Source organism: Petaurus breviceps, unplaced genomic scaffold (assembly GCF_028583685.1).
Source record: "Petaurus breviceps papuanus isolate PSGF00001 unplaced genomic scaffold, PetGlider_PUasm1.0 151, whole genome shotgun sequence".
NCBI classification, from domain to species: Eukaryota; Metazoa; Chordata; class Mammalia; order Diprotodontia; family Petauridae; genus Petaurus; species Petaurus breviceps.
Genome location: NW_027185712.1, coordinates 18,740,525 through 18,760,194, shown reverse-complemented (window position 1 = coordinate 18,760,194; position 19,670 = coordinate 18,740,525). Strand labels below are relative to the sequence as shown.

The window sequence follows — 19,670 nt, the reverse complement described above, 5'->3', positions numbered from 1 at the left end:
AGGCCATGTGGAAAGATCCACTGTCCAACAAATGGCAAGGCCCCGACCCGGTCCTTATCTGGGGCAAAGGACATGCCTGCGTCTATGATACACAAGCACAAAACGCCAGATGGCTTCCAGAGCGCCTGATAAAACTTCACAACTCGCCCAGGGATCTCCCTGAGAAGTCTTTTAACTGTGCTTTGTTTCAGGAGACGTCATGAACCAGACGAGCCTGCCAGACATCACAATGATCCTTTGCCTGTTTGTCATCTTCGGGGCCATCCCTGGCACTTCGTACCAGCTTCTCAACCGTACCTGGTTGGTAATAAATGGAGCAGGTGATACAGTGTAGAGTGAGTCAAAAATAACATCTGAAGGCTGGTGGCCTACCCTATACCCTGATCTTTGCAAATTAGCTTTAGGGGCACCAGCCAACTGGGATTTGGAAGGGTATAGCAACCAACAGCAAGCCCCCTTGTCTCCCTCCCCTCCTGGGAGATGGGGCCTTGACCCATGGGGGGGCTGTGGCTCAGTTAGCCAAAGGAGTATGTTAAGAGCACTTCCCTTTTATGTCTGTCCCGGTTATCATAGAAATCGCGCCCTGAACTACAAGTGCGGAGGCTTGGCAGATTACTATTGCCACAGTTGGGGCTGCGAAACCACTGGGGACACCTACTGGCATCCCTCCTCCTCATGGGATTTTATTACGGTCAAAGCCAATTATACACATCAGGGTACCGGGACTCCGAGTTGGACAAACATACAGGAGTGCTCAGGGTGGTGCCATCCCCTGCGCATCCAATTTACAGAACCCAGTAAAAAATATACTAACTGGGACCGGGGTGTGTCTTGGGGTCTACGGCTTTACCAAGATCAATATGATAATGGTTTGACTTTTACCATCAAGCTCCGTAAGAGCATCCCTAACCAAAATAAGCCTGTGGCTGTTGGTCCCAATATTGAGCTTCACTTGGGATCTTCTCAGGGGCACAGAATCAAGCCTAATCCCCTGCCCATTTCCCCTACACCTAGAGCACCAGTAAGTGAACCCTTTCGGCCCACACTTCCCAATGGACCCCCTTCCTCCGCTGAACTTATTCTTTCTTTGGTTAACGCCTCTGTATATGCAATTAGCAAAATGACTAACCATTCCTTAGAAGATTGTTGGGTTTGTTATTCCTCAGCTCCCCCCTTTTATGAAGGAGTTGCCCATTTTGGGAACCTTACCTTTACTAATGACACCTCTTCCCTGTGCTGGGGAACAAAGGATAAACATGGCCTTACCCTCAGTCGCATTTCTGGCCTCGGCCTGTGTCTCTTGGGACCGCTTATGCTCCCTCCCAGGCAAATTGAACAGGTTTGCAATCGTTCCATTATAGTTAATGCCTCATTTCAATATATTGCAGCACCAAATAATTCCTATCTTGCCTGTTCCTCTGGACTTACCACCTTTGTGATTACGACCTCCTTTTTGAAAAATAAAGATTACTGTGTGGAGGTTTCCCTTCTTCCTCACCTCACTGTCCACTACCCAGACGAATTCCTCCGGTTCTGGGAACGAGGCTCCAATCCACACAGTAGAATTGAAAGAGAACCCCTGACTGCACTTACCTTGGCTGTCCTCATAGGTCTTGGGTCCATTGGCACTGGGACCGGGATTGCCTCCTTGGTCAATTCAAATATGCAATATGCTCAGCTTAGTGCAACTATTGATAGGGACCTCCAGGAACTCCAAGCAGGCCTTGAAAATCTTAAAGACTCTGTGGCCTCCTTGGCCGAGGTGGTCTTGAAAAATAGGCGAGGCCTAGATCTCCTTTTTTTACAGCAAGGCGGCCTTTGCGCTGCTTTAAAAGAAGAATGCTGTTTCTATACTAACGAGCTTGGCCTTGTAGAAGATAGTTTAAAAAGGGTTAAAGAAAGTTTAGAAAACAGAAAGAGGGAAAGAGATCAGAAGGAATCCTGGTATCAAAACTGGTTCTCTACATCCCCCTGGCTGACTACCTTGCTCCCCACTCTTTTGGGACCCCTTGTGGGGATTCTGTTGCTCCTTTCCTTCGGGCCCTGGGCCTTCAACAAATTAACCACTTTTGTTAAATCACAGATTGACTTGGCTCTTAGGAAACCCATTGCTGTTCACTATCATCGGCTTAATTCCGGCGGGTCTTGTGACGACCTTCCTTCCATGATCATCCTCAAAGGCCTTCAATTTTCTACTCTTGCTGGTGCAGATGCCGACCTGTGGTACTCGAGGGTGTGGAAATGTTTTCGTAGATCATAAGGTTTTGACCAATGCTGTGAAAGAGCCAATGACGGGAATAGTGGGGCTACCACGAGCCAGAAACAACAGACCTTGCTGCAGATGTACCCAAAGACGGGATTATTGTGGGTCCGTCTCTAGAATGTTCTGCTACAGATGCACCCGATGACGGGATTATTGTGGGTCCGTCTCTGGAATGTTCTTTTAAGATGCTAGGGGCGGGGGCAACCCACATAGCCTAAGACAGGGGGTCTGCCAATATAGATGCTAGAGACGGGGGCCACCAGCATAGCCTAAGACAGGGGCACTGCCAGGTCCGCTGGACATGGATGCAGGCCTCATAGCCTAAGACAGGCCTTTCACCGGTCATTAGAGAAAAAACGGGGACATGTTGGGAGCGAAAGCCTTCGGGCCAGGCACCCTTCCCCCGTGAGAAAGCCACCCCCCCCAGTACCATGCCACATGAATCTGCTGACCACAGAGTGTTTCACACCAGGTGTCCTAACCACAAAATGTTTCAACAGTTGTTTACAAGAATTCCTCTCCCCGCCCACTTCTTCAAAGAGTATATAAGTCCTGTTTGCCAGCAATAAAGATCTGATCATCAGACCTTCAGACCTAAAAACAAACTCACTTGGTCTCGCTCCTTCTTTCCCACCCATTCCTTTGCAGGCTGGGTCCTCCTCGGCCCCACAAATAACTTGGTCCCACAGGATGGGACAGTTCCCTTTACATTCATTATTGAACTTCATTTTATATGGCACATAATTTGCAACTTAATTTTCAAGAAATGAAGAGCATTTTATTCAACAAATAAACACTTAAAAATAAAATTATTGGCCAAAATTATAGTGTAGTTACAATAAGGTTATGAGGTATATTAGGAGTAATTATACATTTTTTTAATGTTAAACATTTTTACCATTACACTTTACAATGCTAAAAGAGTGAAAACATTTCTCCCATTTCCTATAAAAAGTGTGGGACTTCTGCTGTTTAAACACACTATATATAGCACCTGTGCTTTAAATAAGAAAGAAAATTACATAAGTCAATGCCATGCTGTATGCTGTATGATGTGTATTTTTAAATGCTCTAACTATAAGTCAGAGACTTAACAACAGTTATTATATATGTGCCCAAAGGCTAAATTGTTAACCAATTTTAAATTTACAAAAGGAAGTAAAAAGAAGACTCAACAGAAAAAGATGATTCTTTGGGTAAATATGAACAAAACTGTCGGTATATACATTCTAAATTTCCCCTCAAAACAGTGAGCACAATAGCACATTTGCCTTTCTAAAGGAGTCTGACAATGATGTTGTGTGTAGCATACACTAACTAATGCTTTTAATAAAGACTAAGGAAGCATAAGTAATTCTGACCCCCAGTTTAACTCTTCTTTAAAGATGTAATTAGAGGGGCAACAGCTGTGCTTAAGAATGTTAAATCAATCACTGTATGTGCAACTGAATCAGACACAACAAATTATTCAACACAAGTTGAGAGCTTCTTTCTCTCTTCAAACTGTTTGTCCACTACGAGTGAAAGGGCCTGGAGGAAGCCTTCTACTGAAACGGTCGGTGTCTAGAAGCAAATAGCAGAGTACCATTAGCTCAAAATAGATCAAAATGTAAAAAACCCTTGTTTTTTTCTAGCAGTCACTCATTTGGCAACCTTAACACTGTTGAAGATGGGTGGGGAGCCTGAGGCTTTGAGGCCACCCCTTGCCCTCTAGGTCCTTAGGTGCAGACCTTTGAGGGAGTCTAAGTTTTACAGAACAATTCCTTTTATAAAGGGGATTTGTTCTGTGAAGTTTGGATTCAGTCAAAAGGCTGCATTTGAGGGCCTACAGGATAACAGGTGGCCTTGAGGTCGCAGGTTCCTCACCCCTGTTCTGGAACATAAATGATGAAAAGCAAAAAAGACTTTTAAATAGTCAAAATGTATGTCATAAACCACATATTTCAGTTAACTACCTTTTTGGCCATGTCTCAGGCACTGGGGATACAAATACAAATGTTACCCCACCCTCAAGGAACTTATATTCTCATGGGGTAGGGGACACACAACATATTCACATATAAATAAATACAGGCTATACACATGCATACTCATAGATACATATATATACACATATGTATTTGCCCACACATACAGGAAAGTAATGGGGGGGGGGGGGTTGGTAACCAATAACTGGGCTAAATTTGGAAAGGTCTCTTGATGAAGGCATGATCTGACCTGGGCCTTAGGAATTCCAAGGAAAAGAGGTGAAGAGGGAGAATATTCTGAGCACAAGGTGATTGCCTTTGCACAATTGTGGAGGCAGGAGATAGAACACTGTCTTTCAGGTATGTATAGCATGCTATTATGGCTGGAGTACACAGTGAGTAATGAAGAGCAACATATTATCAGCTTGGAGAGATAGGAGAGCTCCAGACTGTGAAGGTAGATTTCATCCTCGAGACAAGGGGAAGTCCCTGGAGCCTCATGACCATGGTCAGACCTGTGTTTTATGAAGGCTAATTTGGTGGCTACTATATCTGCAGAACAGACTGAAAGGGCAGAAGTCGGATGTGGGGAGACTAAACAGAAGGCTATTTTAACAGACAAGGAAACAAGTGATGAGAACATTACCAACTAGGGGCACTGTGATATGAGGAGAAAACAGGGCAGATGGTAAAGATGTTGAAGAAACGAAATCAACTGACTGAATCTGAGGGCACATCACAGTGAAGACCCAAAGATGACTCCTATGCTGCAAACTTGGATTACTATAAGGATGGCTCTCTTTTTTTTTCATTTTGGAGGGCAACTGGGATTAAGTGACTTGCCCAAGTCACAGGCTAGTTTTTATGTTAATTGTCTGAGGCTGGATTTGAACACTCAGGTCCTCCTAACTCCAGGGCAGGTGCTGTATTCACTGCACCACCTAGCTGCCCCGTGGATGGCTCTCAACTAAAAACTAAAAACAAAACAGAAGTGTGGGAGAAGAGGGGGTTGGGGGCACGGAAGGGAGATAATGAATTCAGGTTTGGACATTTTGAGTTTGAGATACCTATGGATCTGTTAAAGAGGCAGCTGATGATGATATGGGCTTGTAGCTTAGAAGAGAAATGAGCACTGGATATGTAAATGTAGGAGTTACATGAACAGAGATGACAACTGAATCTGTGGGAGCTGCTGAAATCATCAAAGGAATAGGAAGGGAACAAGCATTTACAGAGCACCTACTATATGCCTGCTTTACCAACATTATCTCATTTGATCCTCACAACAACCTTGCAAGACAGGTACTGTTATTACCCTCATTTTACAAGTGGGGAAACTGAGACAGAACAGGTGAAGTGACTTGACCAAGGTCACATAGTTACTGTCTGATGGAAGATTTTAACTCAGAATTTCCTGACTCCATGTTCAATGCCCTCCACTGTACCCCTAAATGACTCTAAGAAAGGGTATAGAGTATGGAAATCTATTTCACTCTACAGAAAAGTAGGGGGAAGGGGAAAAGAGAAGGAAGGATGATAGAAGGGAGGGCACAGTGGGGGAGGAGGTAATCAGAGGCAGACACTTTTGAGGAGGAAAAGGGTTAAAGGAGAGAGCAGAATAAACAGGGGGTGGGGCAGAATGGAGGGAAATATAGTTAGTCTTTCACAACATGACTATTATGGAAGCGTTTTGCATGACTACACATGTGTAACCTATATTGAATTTTTTGCCTTTTCATTGAGAGTAGGTGTGGAGGAAGGGAGAGAATATAGAACTCAAAGTTTTAAAAAATGAATGTTGGGGGCGGCTAGGGGGCACAGTGAATAAAGCACCTGCCCTGGAGTCAGGAGGACCTGAGTTCAAATCCGGCCTCAGACACTTAACACAAAAACTAGCTGTGTGGCCTTGGGCAAGTCACTTAACCCCAATTGCCCTCCAAAAAGCAACCCCCCCCCCCAAAAAAATGAATGTTAAAAATTGTTTTTACATGCAACTGGGAAATAAGATACACAGGCAATGGAGTAAAGAAATCTATCTTGTACTACAGGAAAATAGAAGGGAAGGGGATAAGACAAGGGGGTGATAGTAGGGTGGGGAAGGGATAATCAGAACGCACACTGTCTTGGGGGTAGGGGGGAGAGTTGGGGCAAAAATTTAGAACTCAATATCTTGTGCAAGAGAATGTTGCAAACTAAAAATATTTTTTTTAAAGAAAGGGTATAGAGAAAAGAGGAGAGAGGCCAGGAATGAGCTGTGGGTTACCCATAAAATCAGGGGATGACCCATGAATGATGATCCTACAAAGGAGACTGATGATGATCTTATAAAGGAGACTGAAGACTAGTATGAAGAATACTACAAGGACAGAGCACTGTCAAAACACACAGGGAGGAGGGGATCCAGAGAGAGGAAGTGCTCAATAGTTTCTAAAACTAAGGAGACAGAGAAGGATGAAATCTGAGGAAGCTCAATGGAGTTAGCCAAAGAGCTCCCTGGTGACCTTGGTAGGTGTGAAAGCCAGACTGCATAGGATTAAGAAGAGAACAGGAGGTGGGAAAGTGGAGGCACCAAAGACATAGCTTCTTCTAGGAGTTTGGCTGTGAAAGGAAAGAGACATAAAGGGCAATAACTCACGTGGATTTTTTTGTTTTTTAAGGATAGGTAGAAATGTTTGTAGGGAAAATCAGTTTATGAAGAAGGCTAAATATAAAGAGCGGAAAGAAAGGAACACAAGCAAGGTGAAGATTCACCTCATTCTCTGAGGCTGGGACAAAAGGAAGAGGGAGAATGAGAGATGATATTGAGGTGATTTCAAGTGTGGCACTGGGGAGGAAAGAGCGTTCATGATGGATGGCCTCAATTTTTGCAGTGAAGGTCCTCTACTAAAAGGGGAAGTGGGAAGAGGGAATGCAGCAGGAGGAGAGGAAAGGGGAATGGGATGATAAAATGCCTAGAGTAAAGCAGTGACGACCCCGAGACTGGACAACTTAGGTCTGTACTGGATCCAGTCCACCAGCACATAGTATGACCTCCTCTAATGGTATTCTGAAGCAGGTGAGCAGGAATGAAGGAGGATGGTGGAAGTAATCTATTGTTGGGCTCTGGAAAGAGATGAGTGGCAAGAGAACAATGCAGCAAGGGATTCAAGGGTGGTAAGAGTCAGGCTGAAATTAATTTATACAGGATGAAAGTAATGACCAAACTTACAGCATAAGTCAAAGAAAATACTCTGTAAACAATATTTAACTGTTAAATATCCTTTCAGATTTAAGCTACAGTTACTTAGGGCAAACTAGTAGGTAACTGTGCAAATGCAACTCCCACACTGGCCTGGTAAAGTAGCTGAAAATCCAGCATCAGACATTTCTATCATTGGGTTATGACAATATATCAAAGAGTCCCATTTAATGCCTGGCAGAGGGGTAGTAGTTTTAATTAGCATCTATCTGCTGAGTTCTTACTGTTTTCCAGTACTGTACCAGGCCCTTTGAGAATACCAACAGACATGTAAGAAAATTCATTTTACTGTTAATGGTACTTAATAAATACTTGTTGACTCAAGGAAGAGGTTCCCATAGGAAGTCATACGTGAGCTAAGCCTTAAAGGATGCTACAGAGAGACTGCATCCTGATTACAGAGAACAACTGTGGGAAGGCGGAGGGAGAGAAGATGAACATCAAATTCAGGTAGCAGCTCACATGCCAACTAGCTAGAACCCAGAATAAATGTAGGAAAGGGCTATGAAACAAGTGCAGAGAAAGGCCATGCAATAAGTAAGGAAAGGTAGCCAGGAGCCAGATTATGAGGGGAGGGTTTTAAATTCCAACTAGAATCTTATAAAGTAGGGGAAGGCAAGTCACAGAGGATGCTAGCAGCCCTCATGCTGATTAGAAAGAGGCTATCATAGGTATCATGAATGGAAGTCACAGAGAGGCAAACTATAGTTGAACATAAGACTTAACTTTCCAAGTTAAAACTGTCCAAAATCAAAATGGGCTGTCTGAGAAAAACCTGAATTTTCCATTTTCAAGCAAAGGCTGGATAACGACTCATCATGGACGTTATAAAGGGGTTCATGATGCAGGCAGGGATTAAGTCAGATGACCTTTGAAGCCCCTTCCATCTCTAAGACTCTATGATTCTAAGTCCTGAGCATGAGAAACTATGGAGAGGGTAGACCCTGTTACAGGAAGAAAAGTTTATCGTAAATAAACTCATTTCACATTTTTCCTAGGTCCAACCTTGCTGCCAGGCATGACTAGTAAAGTTTTTACATTTGGCAGAATTATTGCCTTTGCCATTAACATGTCTTCAAATGGCCTGACTGTTGAATATCTTTGGCATATATCCTGTAGTATAGTTGCTCCAAGCTAAGGCTTTAAGTGAGAAGCAATTTAAGTTAAGGCTCTGTGAGTGGCTAATGATGGTCAAGAATAGAAACATCAATTGAAAAAAATAGTGAGAACAAAAACTTACTTGTATATATAACGCATGGGCTAGAAAAGGAAGTTTCCTCAATACTCGGCCACTAAGTCCTTCACTTTTCCTGTTGAAAAATAAACACAATAAAATAATTCTAAATATTGTTCTTCCATAGATTAAATTGATGGTTCTTTTCTATGGATATTTTTCAACATTAACTGCAGAAAAAAATTCAAGCAAACAGTATTGACCACAAATATATTCTAAGATGAATCATGATTGCTTTCTAAAGCCAAAGACCAAAAACACCCCAGGGAAGGAAAAGTAAGTAGGTAAGTGAGAGCTTGAAAACAATTCCATTTATTTATTTCCAAGAATCCTGAGTCAACCAATTTTGCATATTTACTTCCTAATAAGCACCCAATAAATTTATCGGCCCTAAGGATAAGTTTAATAAGTCAACACATTCCTGTATATTTCTTCCTTTAGTCACATAAATAATAACTTCAGTTAATACTACAGGAGTGAACTATGAGCATAAGTACAAGGAAGTTCTAAAGACTTTTAATTATGTAAGCAGTCAAATGAGATAATTTAGACCAAAGTTAATCCATTTTGGGTCTTGAATTATCCACACTGATTTATATATAGCTAGGTCTCAATGTGAAAAAAGAATTCTGTGATGTAGTTGCATTATTTGAATCCACACTATTCAAAGTATAATTGCATATAAATATGGTAATTGGTTCCAGACCAACAGAAATATAGAGTGCAAGTTCAAGTAATGCAACTACTTCATGGGATTTGTTATTCATACCAATTAGGACCTAACTGTATAGTCATCAAATTAAACCCAATTATTGTAAAATCTTTCCTTCATTCTGCATAATATAAACAAAGTTATTAGAATTCATCTCATAAAGTAAAATGTTACATCTAAAATCTAGATGTATATTACAAAGTCCTATATTAAAATTAAACAATTTATGAAAATTCAACACGATGATCTTTTACTTGACCCTGATGACCTAATTTTCTCTCCTTCAAATTTTTTTTAAGTGAATGATAGTTTAATAAACAGAATCCTACTTCAATAGAAAACTACATGGTATTTCTGATCAAATAAGAATGTTCCCAAGTCCACCTGCAGGAGTACATGTCTGCTAGGCAAATTTTCACACAAATAATGACTAAAGAGCACTTGGTTTGCCCTTTAATTAGATTATAAAAATTATGCTATGTTGATTCTTGATATTTTTTAGCTCCTCGTACTACCAGTTTTCTTCATTGCCTGCAAACTCTGAATGGCCAGCATGTGCCCATTTAATGTCTATTCCTCATCCTCAGCAGCAAACTTGTTGAACTGGTCACCAATGACCTTCAAATTAGCAAGTAAATAGCCTATATTTAGTTCTTGTTTTCCTTCCTGTATTTATTCTCTTTATATTTATTTTAAATATACTTGAATATGTATTTGTTGTATCTTTCATCAGAATATAAGGTCCTTACAAATAAGGATTGCTTCATTCTTTGTATTTGCATTGCCAGTAGCTAACACAACCAACGTCTGATACATAGTAGGTACTTAAAGCTTTTTCCCCCTTGCCCTTTCCAGTTTTTGTTGTTGTGTCCAACTCTTTATGACTCCATCTGGAGTTTTCCTTGGCAAAAATATTGAAGTGGTTTGCCATTTGCTTCTCCAGCTAATTTCGCAGATGAGGAAACTGAGGCAAACAGGGTTAAGTGACTTGCTGAGGGTCACACAGTAAGTTCTGTGGCCAAATTTGAGATCACGAAGATGAGCCTTCCTGATTTCAAGCCCAGTGCTCTGAGCACTACGGCGTCACCTAGCCAGTATAACCAACCCAAGTTTGCTCATGTGTGGACTAAATTCCATTTGGTCTCCAGCCTTACATCTTGCTCCCCTCCATCCAATAGCACATCACTTGTCTATTTTCCCAAAACGTTGCGTTCTTTATGACAAATCTGCCTTAGATCTTCAACAGTTCCCCATTACCTAGAGAACAATCTAAACTCCATAGCCTAGCATTCAAGAATCTTATCTCCCATCACTTTCATATTCATATTATCTGCCATAACCAAAATGCTATATTCAAGTGCTTTCACGCACACCTTGCATGTTGTTGCCTGCATTATCCAATGCCTTTGCTATTTAGCTAATCTTATTCATTCTTCAAGGCTCATTTCAAATCTCAGAGATTTATTTTCTCTATTACTAATTTGGCATTTATTGCCTATTATCCTGCAGTATATTCTTTTAATTTCATCATCTAATTAATCGGTCAACAAGCATTTACCAAGCACTGTACTAGGTGTTAGTGATAGAACGCCTAAGACAAAGATGAAAATCCCTTTTCTCAAAAGCTTACTATCTACCACAGAAACGCTCTCTCATTCTCTCCATCTCTCTCTCTTTCTCCATGTATGTATGTATGTATGTATGTACACATAAGCTATTGTGTAAGCACATGTACACCCACACATTTATATATATACAAAAATTAATAACCATTAATGTCAATTGTATAACAAATGTGTTGTATTATGATTAATATAATACAATATGCATGTGTATGTATACATGTATTTTTCTCACACATATATGTGCATAAATACACACACAGCTAAATACAAATTAATTTTTTTTGCAAGGGGAAAGAGAAGCATTTGGAAAAGAGGAGAATATGATTTCATATTCCCATTATAAAAAATTTCTTGAGGGATGAGGCTATATCTCTTTATTTTCCTTTATTCCACCATAATTTCACACACTACCTTGAAATTAGTAAATGATAACCGAGCCTTTAATTTTTATTCATTTTTTTATTTAAGCTAAGACAAGCTTGTATCTGTTCATATGGAAAACTTTACAATGAATACTTTAAAAAACCATTTAAATATTTTTGAAACCCTCTAAATTTTGCATGTTTACCTAGACTAGAATTAAGACTTAACAATCACTATAGCTCAAAACATGTTAAAAACAATTTTTTTTTGTTTTAGAATAAAGATTTCTCACCTTGAAATTTCACTTAATAGTAGACTCAGCTTTGATACATTATTTTCAACATAACCAATCATTTCTAGTTCTCGAAGAGTCAATAATTGTTGCCTGGGGTATATTATTTGACACTAATGAAAAGGAAATATTAAATTAGCATTATCAAAAATTTTCTAACACTTAATCATGTGAGACTTACAGAAAGTATAAATAGTAATTATGCTTAAGATATACTTTTTAAAATAAAAATTATGTTAATTCCCCAACTTGTGACTGGGTCCTGCTCCCCAAATTCCTATGTAAGGTGGTCATGTGGAATGAGAACATATTCCCACATAAACAATGTTAGAAATGGTAGCTAGGAAACTAAGCCATCTCACTATTTAACCTATAACTTGGCTGAACTAAAGTCCCTTCAAACTTAGATCTATAATTCTACGACATAAACAATATTAAAAGTTTTAAGTTTTTATTTCAGGTCCTGGGAATGGGATGAATGGGGCAGTAGTGGTTTCTTTGATTGGACAGATTTTTTTGTTCAAGTTGAGTGTAAGTATGCAGATACCTATGTGGGAATTAATTTGTGAAATGGCTAGAAAAATGCTAAGAAGTGCAAGTCAAAGCTTCAAACCTGTATCCCTAACTAGGTTACCAACACTCTTTTGAGCTGTATATGAAATTAGCAAAGTTAAGGAAGTAAATTAGGATTTATCTTTATATAAAAGTGGTAGAAGGCATAATGCTTTAACAAATGTTTAAAAAAATTATAGAAGGTAGCAACTTTCTAAAATTCAAAAACCTATCAACAACAGTTCATTCTGAAAAATAAAAACTGTGATCTACCACTCCCTGCTTAAAAGGCTGATCTAGTAGTTTTCCTCTGCCAACTATTCCCTACAGACTTTTCTTTTCCTTTACCCCACAGAGGCTTCCTTAATTAATTCAATCCAGTTCAGCTGCTAGTGCTCTAGGGACTTCACCTTCTCTTAACACTGACACAAGCAGCCTACAGTAATTAATTGATATCAAGCTATTTATTTGCAAACATGTTTATGTCCTTTTCACTGGTGATGGGGGGTGGGTTGGGTGTGTGTGTGTGTGTGTCTATTAGTCTTTAAGGCAGGGATTATCTATTCCTTTAAAGAACTTAACATAATGTTCTACATTAAAAATCACCTGGCCATTATATCTTCCTTTCTCAGTGATTCTAAATTTTGGATAATGACTGAAATTTTTGAACCTAAATATCAAATATATTTACTAATTGGCAGCAATTCAGAGAAACATACAGATGGTAAAGAGATTATCAGAGGAAGTGATGAAAAAGATTAAGTATTAAAAAACCAGACAACCATCTCAACTAAAAAGAAGCCTAAGTGGTAACTGACATTCTACAAATATCTGTAGTACCTCAGCGATAAGGGAATAGAGGGGAAAAGAACTGTTTAGATTTGACAGAAACTGAAAGCAAGTGAGTATAAGCTAAGAAGCAAATGTTGCCTTCAGGGCAAGAAAAGTAAATAAAAAACAAAACAAAGAAAGGAGTAACCTGTTTCAATCTTCAGTTACACAAATGCTTCTGTGATAGTAATGGAATATAAAGATTCCCCTGTATTGGCTTGGTTTTCAAATTGATTGTGTTAAAACCCAGAGCTTGTTAATCCCACCTGTGGGATGGGCTTGTTGATGTGAAAAGAAAGTCCTGAACTGGGAGGAGCTGGTGACATAGATTTGGAGAGACACAAGAGAGAGGCAGAAGAACTTTTTGGAAGCAGCACCCTCATGGAGGCAGAGAGAGACTGAGAGGATTGCTGAGGGCCACTTTGAATTGCCCTGGACTTTTGAGACCTGCCCCCGGAGCTGCCAAGGACTGAGGAGACATGGCTGTTTTGCTGGTACTTTGTCTGTCTGTTTTGATGTTGTTTTGCCAGATTTGTCCACTGGTGAAAGACAGTCCTGTTGAAGAAGTCCTGGAACCTGGCTGTTGGCTAAGAGCTACTGAGACTGTCCTGCAGACAGAGTGAATGCTGTCCACTGGTGAAGGACAGTGCTGTTGTTGCAGGGGTCTGGGAACCTTTCTGTTGGTTCAGAGCTACCGAGACTGTCCTGCAGACAGAGAGTGAATACTGTCCACTGGTGAAGGACAGTGCTGTTGTTGCAGGGGTCTGGAGACTGTCCTGCAGACAGAGAATGAATATGTCCACTGGTGAAGGACAGTGCTGTTGGTTCAGAAGCCCTGAAGAAGGATTTTCTTGTTGTATGTTTACAGAAATCCTGGGAGAGGGTTTTGCTAATGTTTTCAGGGGTTCAGGGGTTCTAGGACTATTCTGCAGACAGAGGATGAATCAATGAAGAGACTGGAAATGTATCTTGTGGCCTTGCTAAGCCTTGTCTCCCCAGGAACTAAGATTGCTGAGAACTTGCCTAGTGTCAAGATGAAGAAAAGACCTCCATTTGGGTATTAAGTGCTGTGCTTAAACTTGATGTAATTCTGGGGTAGATTCAATTGTGATCCAGGGGTGGGGAACTTTTGACCTTTTTGTGTTCTATGGTTGAACAAATGAATGTACTTTACTTAGATTGGAAACTAATCTCCATTTGAGAAGAGGGGCTTTGTGGTGGACTAAATGAAGGTACAGCCTAGGGGTGGAGTAGTATTTAGAACAGGGACTTTGTAATTGATTGAATGAATGGAAGGTCCTGGGGTGGGGTAGTACTTGGAGATTATTTAATCACCCTTAGTAAATGCTGTATTTTGAATGATGTCATGTTTTGATCTTCTCTGTTCTTGGTTGGTCACTGAATAAAATGGAGAGCACCTATGCTGGTATTTTGAACCTTGGGAAGTTGCCTTTCCATGGCATTACATTACAGCTTCTAAGAGCAAATGATACAAACCTAAATTCTAAAGAAAGTCAGGTTCATAAAAACAAGTTGAAGTAGAAAGATCAAACAAGCAGAAACTCAAGTGACTCAAGTACTGAAATATATTCATTAAATGAAGTTCCCAGAGGGGGAGGAGCCAATATAGAAGCAGGAAGACTCCCTGCACTCCCCCCACAATCACTTGAAATTCCTATAAAAAATGACTCTAAACAAACTTTAGAGCTATAGAACCCAAAAAGGGACAGAGAGAAATAAACCACCCGTGGAAGACAGCTCAGCAGATGGGCAGAAAGGGTCCATTGCAGCATGCTGGGAGCAGAGCCCAGCCCCACTGAGAGGCCTCAGTTTTAGCCCCAGGGCAGCCCCTGCCCAGCCACAGCTGGAGAGACTTCAGGGTGAGTGGATCACCAGCAGCTGTGGCAGTTAGCAGATTTATCAACCTATACTTGCCAAAGACAAAGTGAGAGATCAGTGGACTTTGCCAACAGGAGGTCCAGGAGTGAAGTCCAGCCTCTACCCCCAGAGGGATAAGCAGCTGAGGCACAGCTGTGCAGCCGCTGCTGCATGGCTGCTTCAGAGCTCCTGGCCTGCAGATTGCAGGGGGACCAAGCAACCATTCTAAGGGGTAATCGCTCTTGCTTTAACCTGCTTGGATCTGGATCACTGTCTATGGTAGAGGTCCTGGGGTGGGTGACCAGGTGCCAGAGCCAGTGGAGGCTTATGAGAGGGCAGCCAACTAATAGCTCTGGCAGCTGTGAAAACCCCAGAGACTTGGGACAAAGCTCTCCCCTTCGGTAGCAGAGTTCTACTGGGGCAAAAAGCTCAAAGGTCAAGTAACTGAGTGGCAACATGAGCAAGCAAAGGAAGCAAAGCAAGCACAGCAATCCAACTCTGGATTCCTTTTTTAGGGACAAAAAGGATCAAAACATGGGACAGGAGAAAGACAGTGAAGTCAGAACTCCTGCACCAAAAACTTCCAAGAAAAATATGAACTGCTTACAGGCCATAGAGGAGCTTAAGAAGGATTTTGAAAACCAAATAAGAGAAGTGGAGGAAAAATTGGGAAGAGAAATGAGAACGATACAAGAAAATCATGAAAAGAGAGCCAACAACCTGACTGAAGAAATAACACCTTAAAAAACAGACTAAGTCAAATTGCAAAGGAGGCTCAAAAAGGCAAGGAGGAGAGAATGCCTTAAAAAACTGAATTTGCCAGATGGAAAAAGAATCTCAAAAGCTGACTGAAGAGAATCATTCCTTCAGAATTAGACTGGAGCAAATGGAAGCTAATGACTTTATGAGAAATCAAGATACTATTAAACAGATCCAAACAAATGAAAAAAATAGAAGGCAATGTGAAATATCTCATTGGAAAAACCACTGACCTGGAAAATAGATCCAGGAGATAATTTTAAAATTATTGGACTACCTGAAAGTCATGATTAAAAAAAGAACCTAGAAATCATCCTTCAAGAAATTCTCAAGGAAAGCTGCCCTGATGTTTTAGAACCAGAGGGCAAAATAGATGTGAAAGAATCCACCCTCCTGAAAAAGATCCCAAAAAGAAAACTGAGGAATATTATAGCCAGGTTCTAGAGTTCCCAGATCAAGGATAAAATACTACAAGCCACCCAAGAAGAAACAATTTGAATATTGTGGAAACACAATCAGGATAACACAGGATCTGTTCTACATTGAGGGATCGAAGTGCTTGAAATATGATATTCTGGAGGTCAAAGGAGCTGGGATTAAAACCAAGAATCACCTACTCAGCAAAACTGAGTATCATGTTTCAGGGGAAAATATGGTCATTCAATGAAATAGAGGACTTTCAAGCATTCTTGATGAAAAACCAGAGTTGAATAGAAAATCTGACATTCAGATACAAGAAGCAAGAGAAGCATGAGGAGGTAAACAGGGAAAAGAAATCATAAGGAACTTATCAAAGTTGAACTATTTACATTCCTATATGGAAAAACAATAATTGTAACTTATGAAACTTTTCTCAGTATTAGAATAGTTGAAGGAAATATATATGTCTATATAGGAGGGCATGAATACATATGTGAGTGTGTATATATATGTATACAGGTATACATAGACAGAGGGCACAAGACCAGTTGAATAGGAAAGGATGATACTTAAAAGGTGAAATTGAGAGGTGAGAGAGGAATATAATGAGAGGAGATGGGGAAAGACAGAATGGGATAAATTATCCCGTATAGAAGAGGCAAGGGAAAACTGTTACAATAGAGGGGAAGAACAGGAAGGCAAAACGGAATGGGTCAACCTTACTCTCATTGAATTTGGCTTAGGGAGGGAATGACCTATACACTAAATAGGATATCTTGCCCTACAGGAGAGTAGGGGAGAATGATTGAGTAGGGGTGATGGAGGGGAGGGCAGGTTGGGGGGAGGGAAGTTGGAAGCACTCACTTTTGAAAAGGGACAGGATCAAAGTAGAGAACAGAACAAGTGGGGGGTGGGATAGGATAGAGGTAAATATTGTCAATCTTTTACAATTTATCCACTATGGAAATGTTTTGCATAGCTACACATGTACAACACTGAATTGCTTATCTTCCCAGTAAGGGTGGGTGATGAGGGAAGGGAAAGAATGGGGTATAGAGATCTATCTTGCCCTACTGGAAAGTTGGAAGGGGATGGGGAAGGATATAGTAGAGAGCAGATTGGGGGAGGGGTGGCTGTTTGGGGTGGTGGGTAGGGGAAAGACGGAGAGAAAATTTGTAACAAAATCTTGTGGAAATGAATGATGTAAACCAAAAATAAACATAAAATTTAATTTAAAAAAATGAGGTTCCCAAAAGATCAAAATCAAGATAAAAGTATAATTTTGACTACTACATCAAACTGTGAGAAACATTCAGACTGCAGTTCCTATCCTAGAGGAATAGGGAATTACTAATTCTATTACTAAAAAACTATGGGAACAGATTGTTTTTAAACCAAATCAAACAAGGCACTACTCAAAAATAAATAAATAAATAGAACTTACCTTCATTAGTTCTTCTAAACAAGAAAGATAAATTTTGAAAATAGCTGCAGTAGATGGAGGCCCTATGTATTGTTTTATATCAGCTCTGTCTACAAAGGCCATGTCAATTTTCTCAGTAATATTTGAAGTTGTTAATATAACAACATTGGAATGCCTGTTAAGATAAAGAAACATCGGATGTCATACCTATTCTAACACAGTAACACTATTTTCCTAACATTTCACATTCTTAGAGAACTTTGTATTGTTTAAAAAAACAGAAATTACTGATAACTCATCATGGGATAATTTAGTGTTTAATTCAATTAACCTAATTTTAGTAATGAGAAAGCACAGAGGTAGGTATTATCCATGTCAATGTAGTTGTAACTAACTACTAGAAGTTACAACTCCCAGAAGTTACTAGATCTCTTAGGCTGAGAGGGCTCTAGTATTGCCCTTTGTTGCCAACAACACAACTTCATGTCACCATCCACAGCCAAATGTGGAGCTCCTTTGCTGCCATTATCAAAATACAGTGATATTTCACTAGGAAACTGTTAGGAACTAGGAACTGCTGGGGATAACACTCCTTCATATGGAAATGGTTAATGTTTTTTAAAAATCAAACAAATCAACAACTTTATATATCACAGGAAGTAGAACTTCATCTTAGCTAACTTTAAGGCTTTTATCTCTAATTATGGAGTGAAGATTCAGTCTCCATTAAAAGAATTTGAAGCATTGACAGAGAAACACTTGATGAGGGTAGGATTTGAGGGGAGGGGAGGGGAGGAGTATTATAAGTTGGACCATGAAGTTATTCATATTACTCAAAAGACAAGTCCTTAAAGTAAAGCCAATTTAATTGTTTTGGAGTACTTAAGTGGGTTCAGAAGAGAAAATCTATTATCAGTCCTTGCCAAAGTAACCCAGTTTTCCTAGGGAGGCCAAATATAGCTATGCAAGGCTAATTTCACAGGTCCAATAGACTCATCTCTCTGCAGTTGGGTTCCCTCTTTCTTCTCCTTAAGTTATCCTCCTCTCCCTATGTCTTTAGGCTTCTACATATTTTTCATTTCCTAGAAAATAGGACATTGATATTCAGTATTTTTGTAGTAGAATTCCTTTTATCTAACCTGAAACATTTCCGTTTCCTCTATTATTTATACATAGAATAACACACAAATTGAACTCTAAACTTTGCTTTGCAAATATTCTAACTGCAAAATGAAGAAGTCGGTTATTTGGCATTGAGTGCTTAGTATTTGCTATTAAATATTTGTAGCAACACAGGATAAATAAATGAAGCCATCATCTTTGTTAACAGGCGTTTCCATGGACTAAATTACCAATAACAATGACAAAAAGGAAGTCCCCACAATACAGTAGTTATAAAATAGGAACTTTGATTTCTGACACTTAAACTAGAGCGATTCATAGGGCATGGTAGTGCTAGAATTTAGTGCCTTAAGAATATGGGATTTTACTCTATTATGAAACTGAGATCAAGAAAAAGACTAAAAATAAGCTATAAAGCCTGTATACATAAAGACAATAAAGAAGCTTCCTTCCCTAAATCAACAGAGGGAATCCCTCAATTAAGAAAGATTAGGCACAGAATCTGTAGCCATGGAACAGATTTTCTATGTAAAAGGAAATGACTTATATGAGGATGAAATCAGAAGCCTTGTATGATACTACTCTAAGACACTAGTTAATTGCTCTATAGTTCTATTATAAATTGTGCTTCTACAGGCACAAGTATGATAAGCAACACTGGCTTTGAAGTCAGAAGACCTGGATTCAAATCTTAGTTCTTATGCCCTCTAGCTATGTGGTTTAGAAAAAGTCAGTTCACTTTCATGTACCTCAGTTTCCTGATCTATAAAAATAAGGTAAGAAGTCTGAAGTCCCTTCAAGATAAAATTTATAAGCATAAAATTAAAATCTAAGTACAATAAGATATTTCTGTTAGCAATCTATATCACAAGGCAGGCAATCTCATGGAACATCTGTCAGTAGACCCACACATCACTTTATTTGTATATTTACACATAATAAAACCACGACTTTCTTTTGCTGTGACTTTTTTCCCCCTCCTTTTTCTATT

At 39.7% G+C, this 19,670-nt stretch overlaps 1 protein-coding gene across 1 annotated transcript in view; it reads right to left on the bottom strand.

Annotated features, from left to right (window-relative positions):
• Positions 1-3,019: 3,019 nt before the first annotated feature.
• The window catches only part of TRIP13 (thyroid hormone receptor interactor 13), a 38,992-nt gene continuing 22,341 nt past the window's right edge, over positions 3,020-19,670 (bottom strand). Inside the window, exons 10-13 of the mRNA XM_069076316.1 lie at positions 17,579-17,732; positions 11,695-11,807; positions 8,709-8,778; positions 3,020-3,826 (exon numbers count right to left, since the gene is read on the bottom strand). Of these exons, the coding sequence (XP_068932417.1) occupies positions 3,728-3,826; positions 8,709-8,778; positions 11,695-11,807; positions 17,579-17,732 (436 nt within the window). The 3' untranslated portion in view covers positions 3,020-3,727. The remainder of the gene's footprint in view (positions 3,827-8,708; positions 8,779-11,694; positions 11,808-17,578; positions 17,733-19,670) is intronic.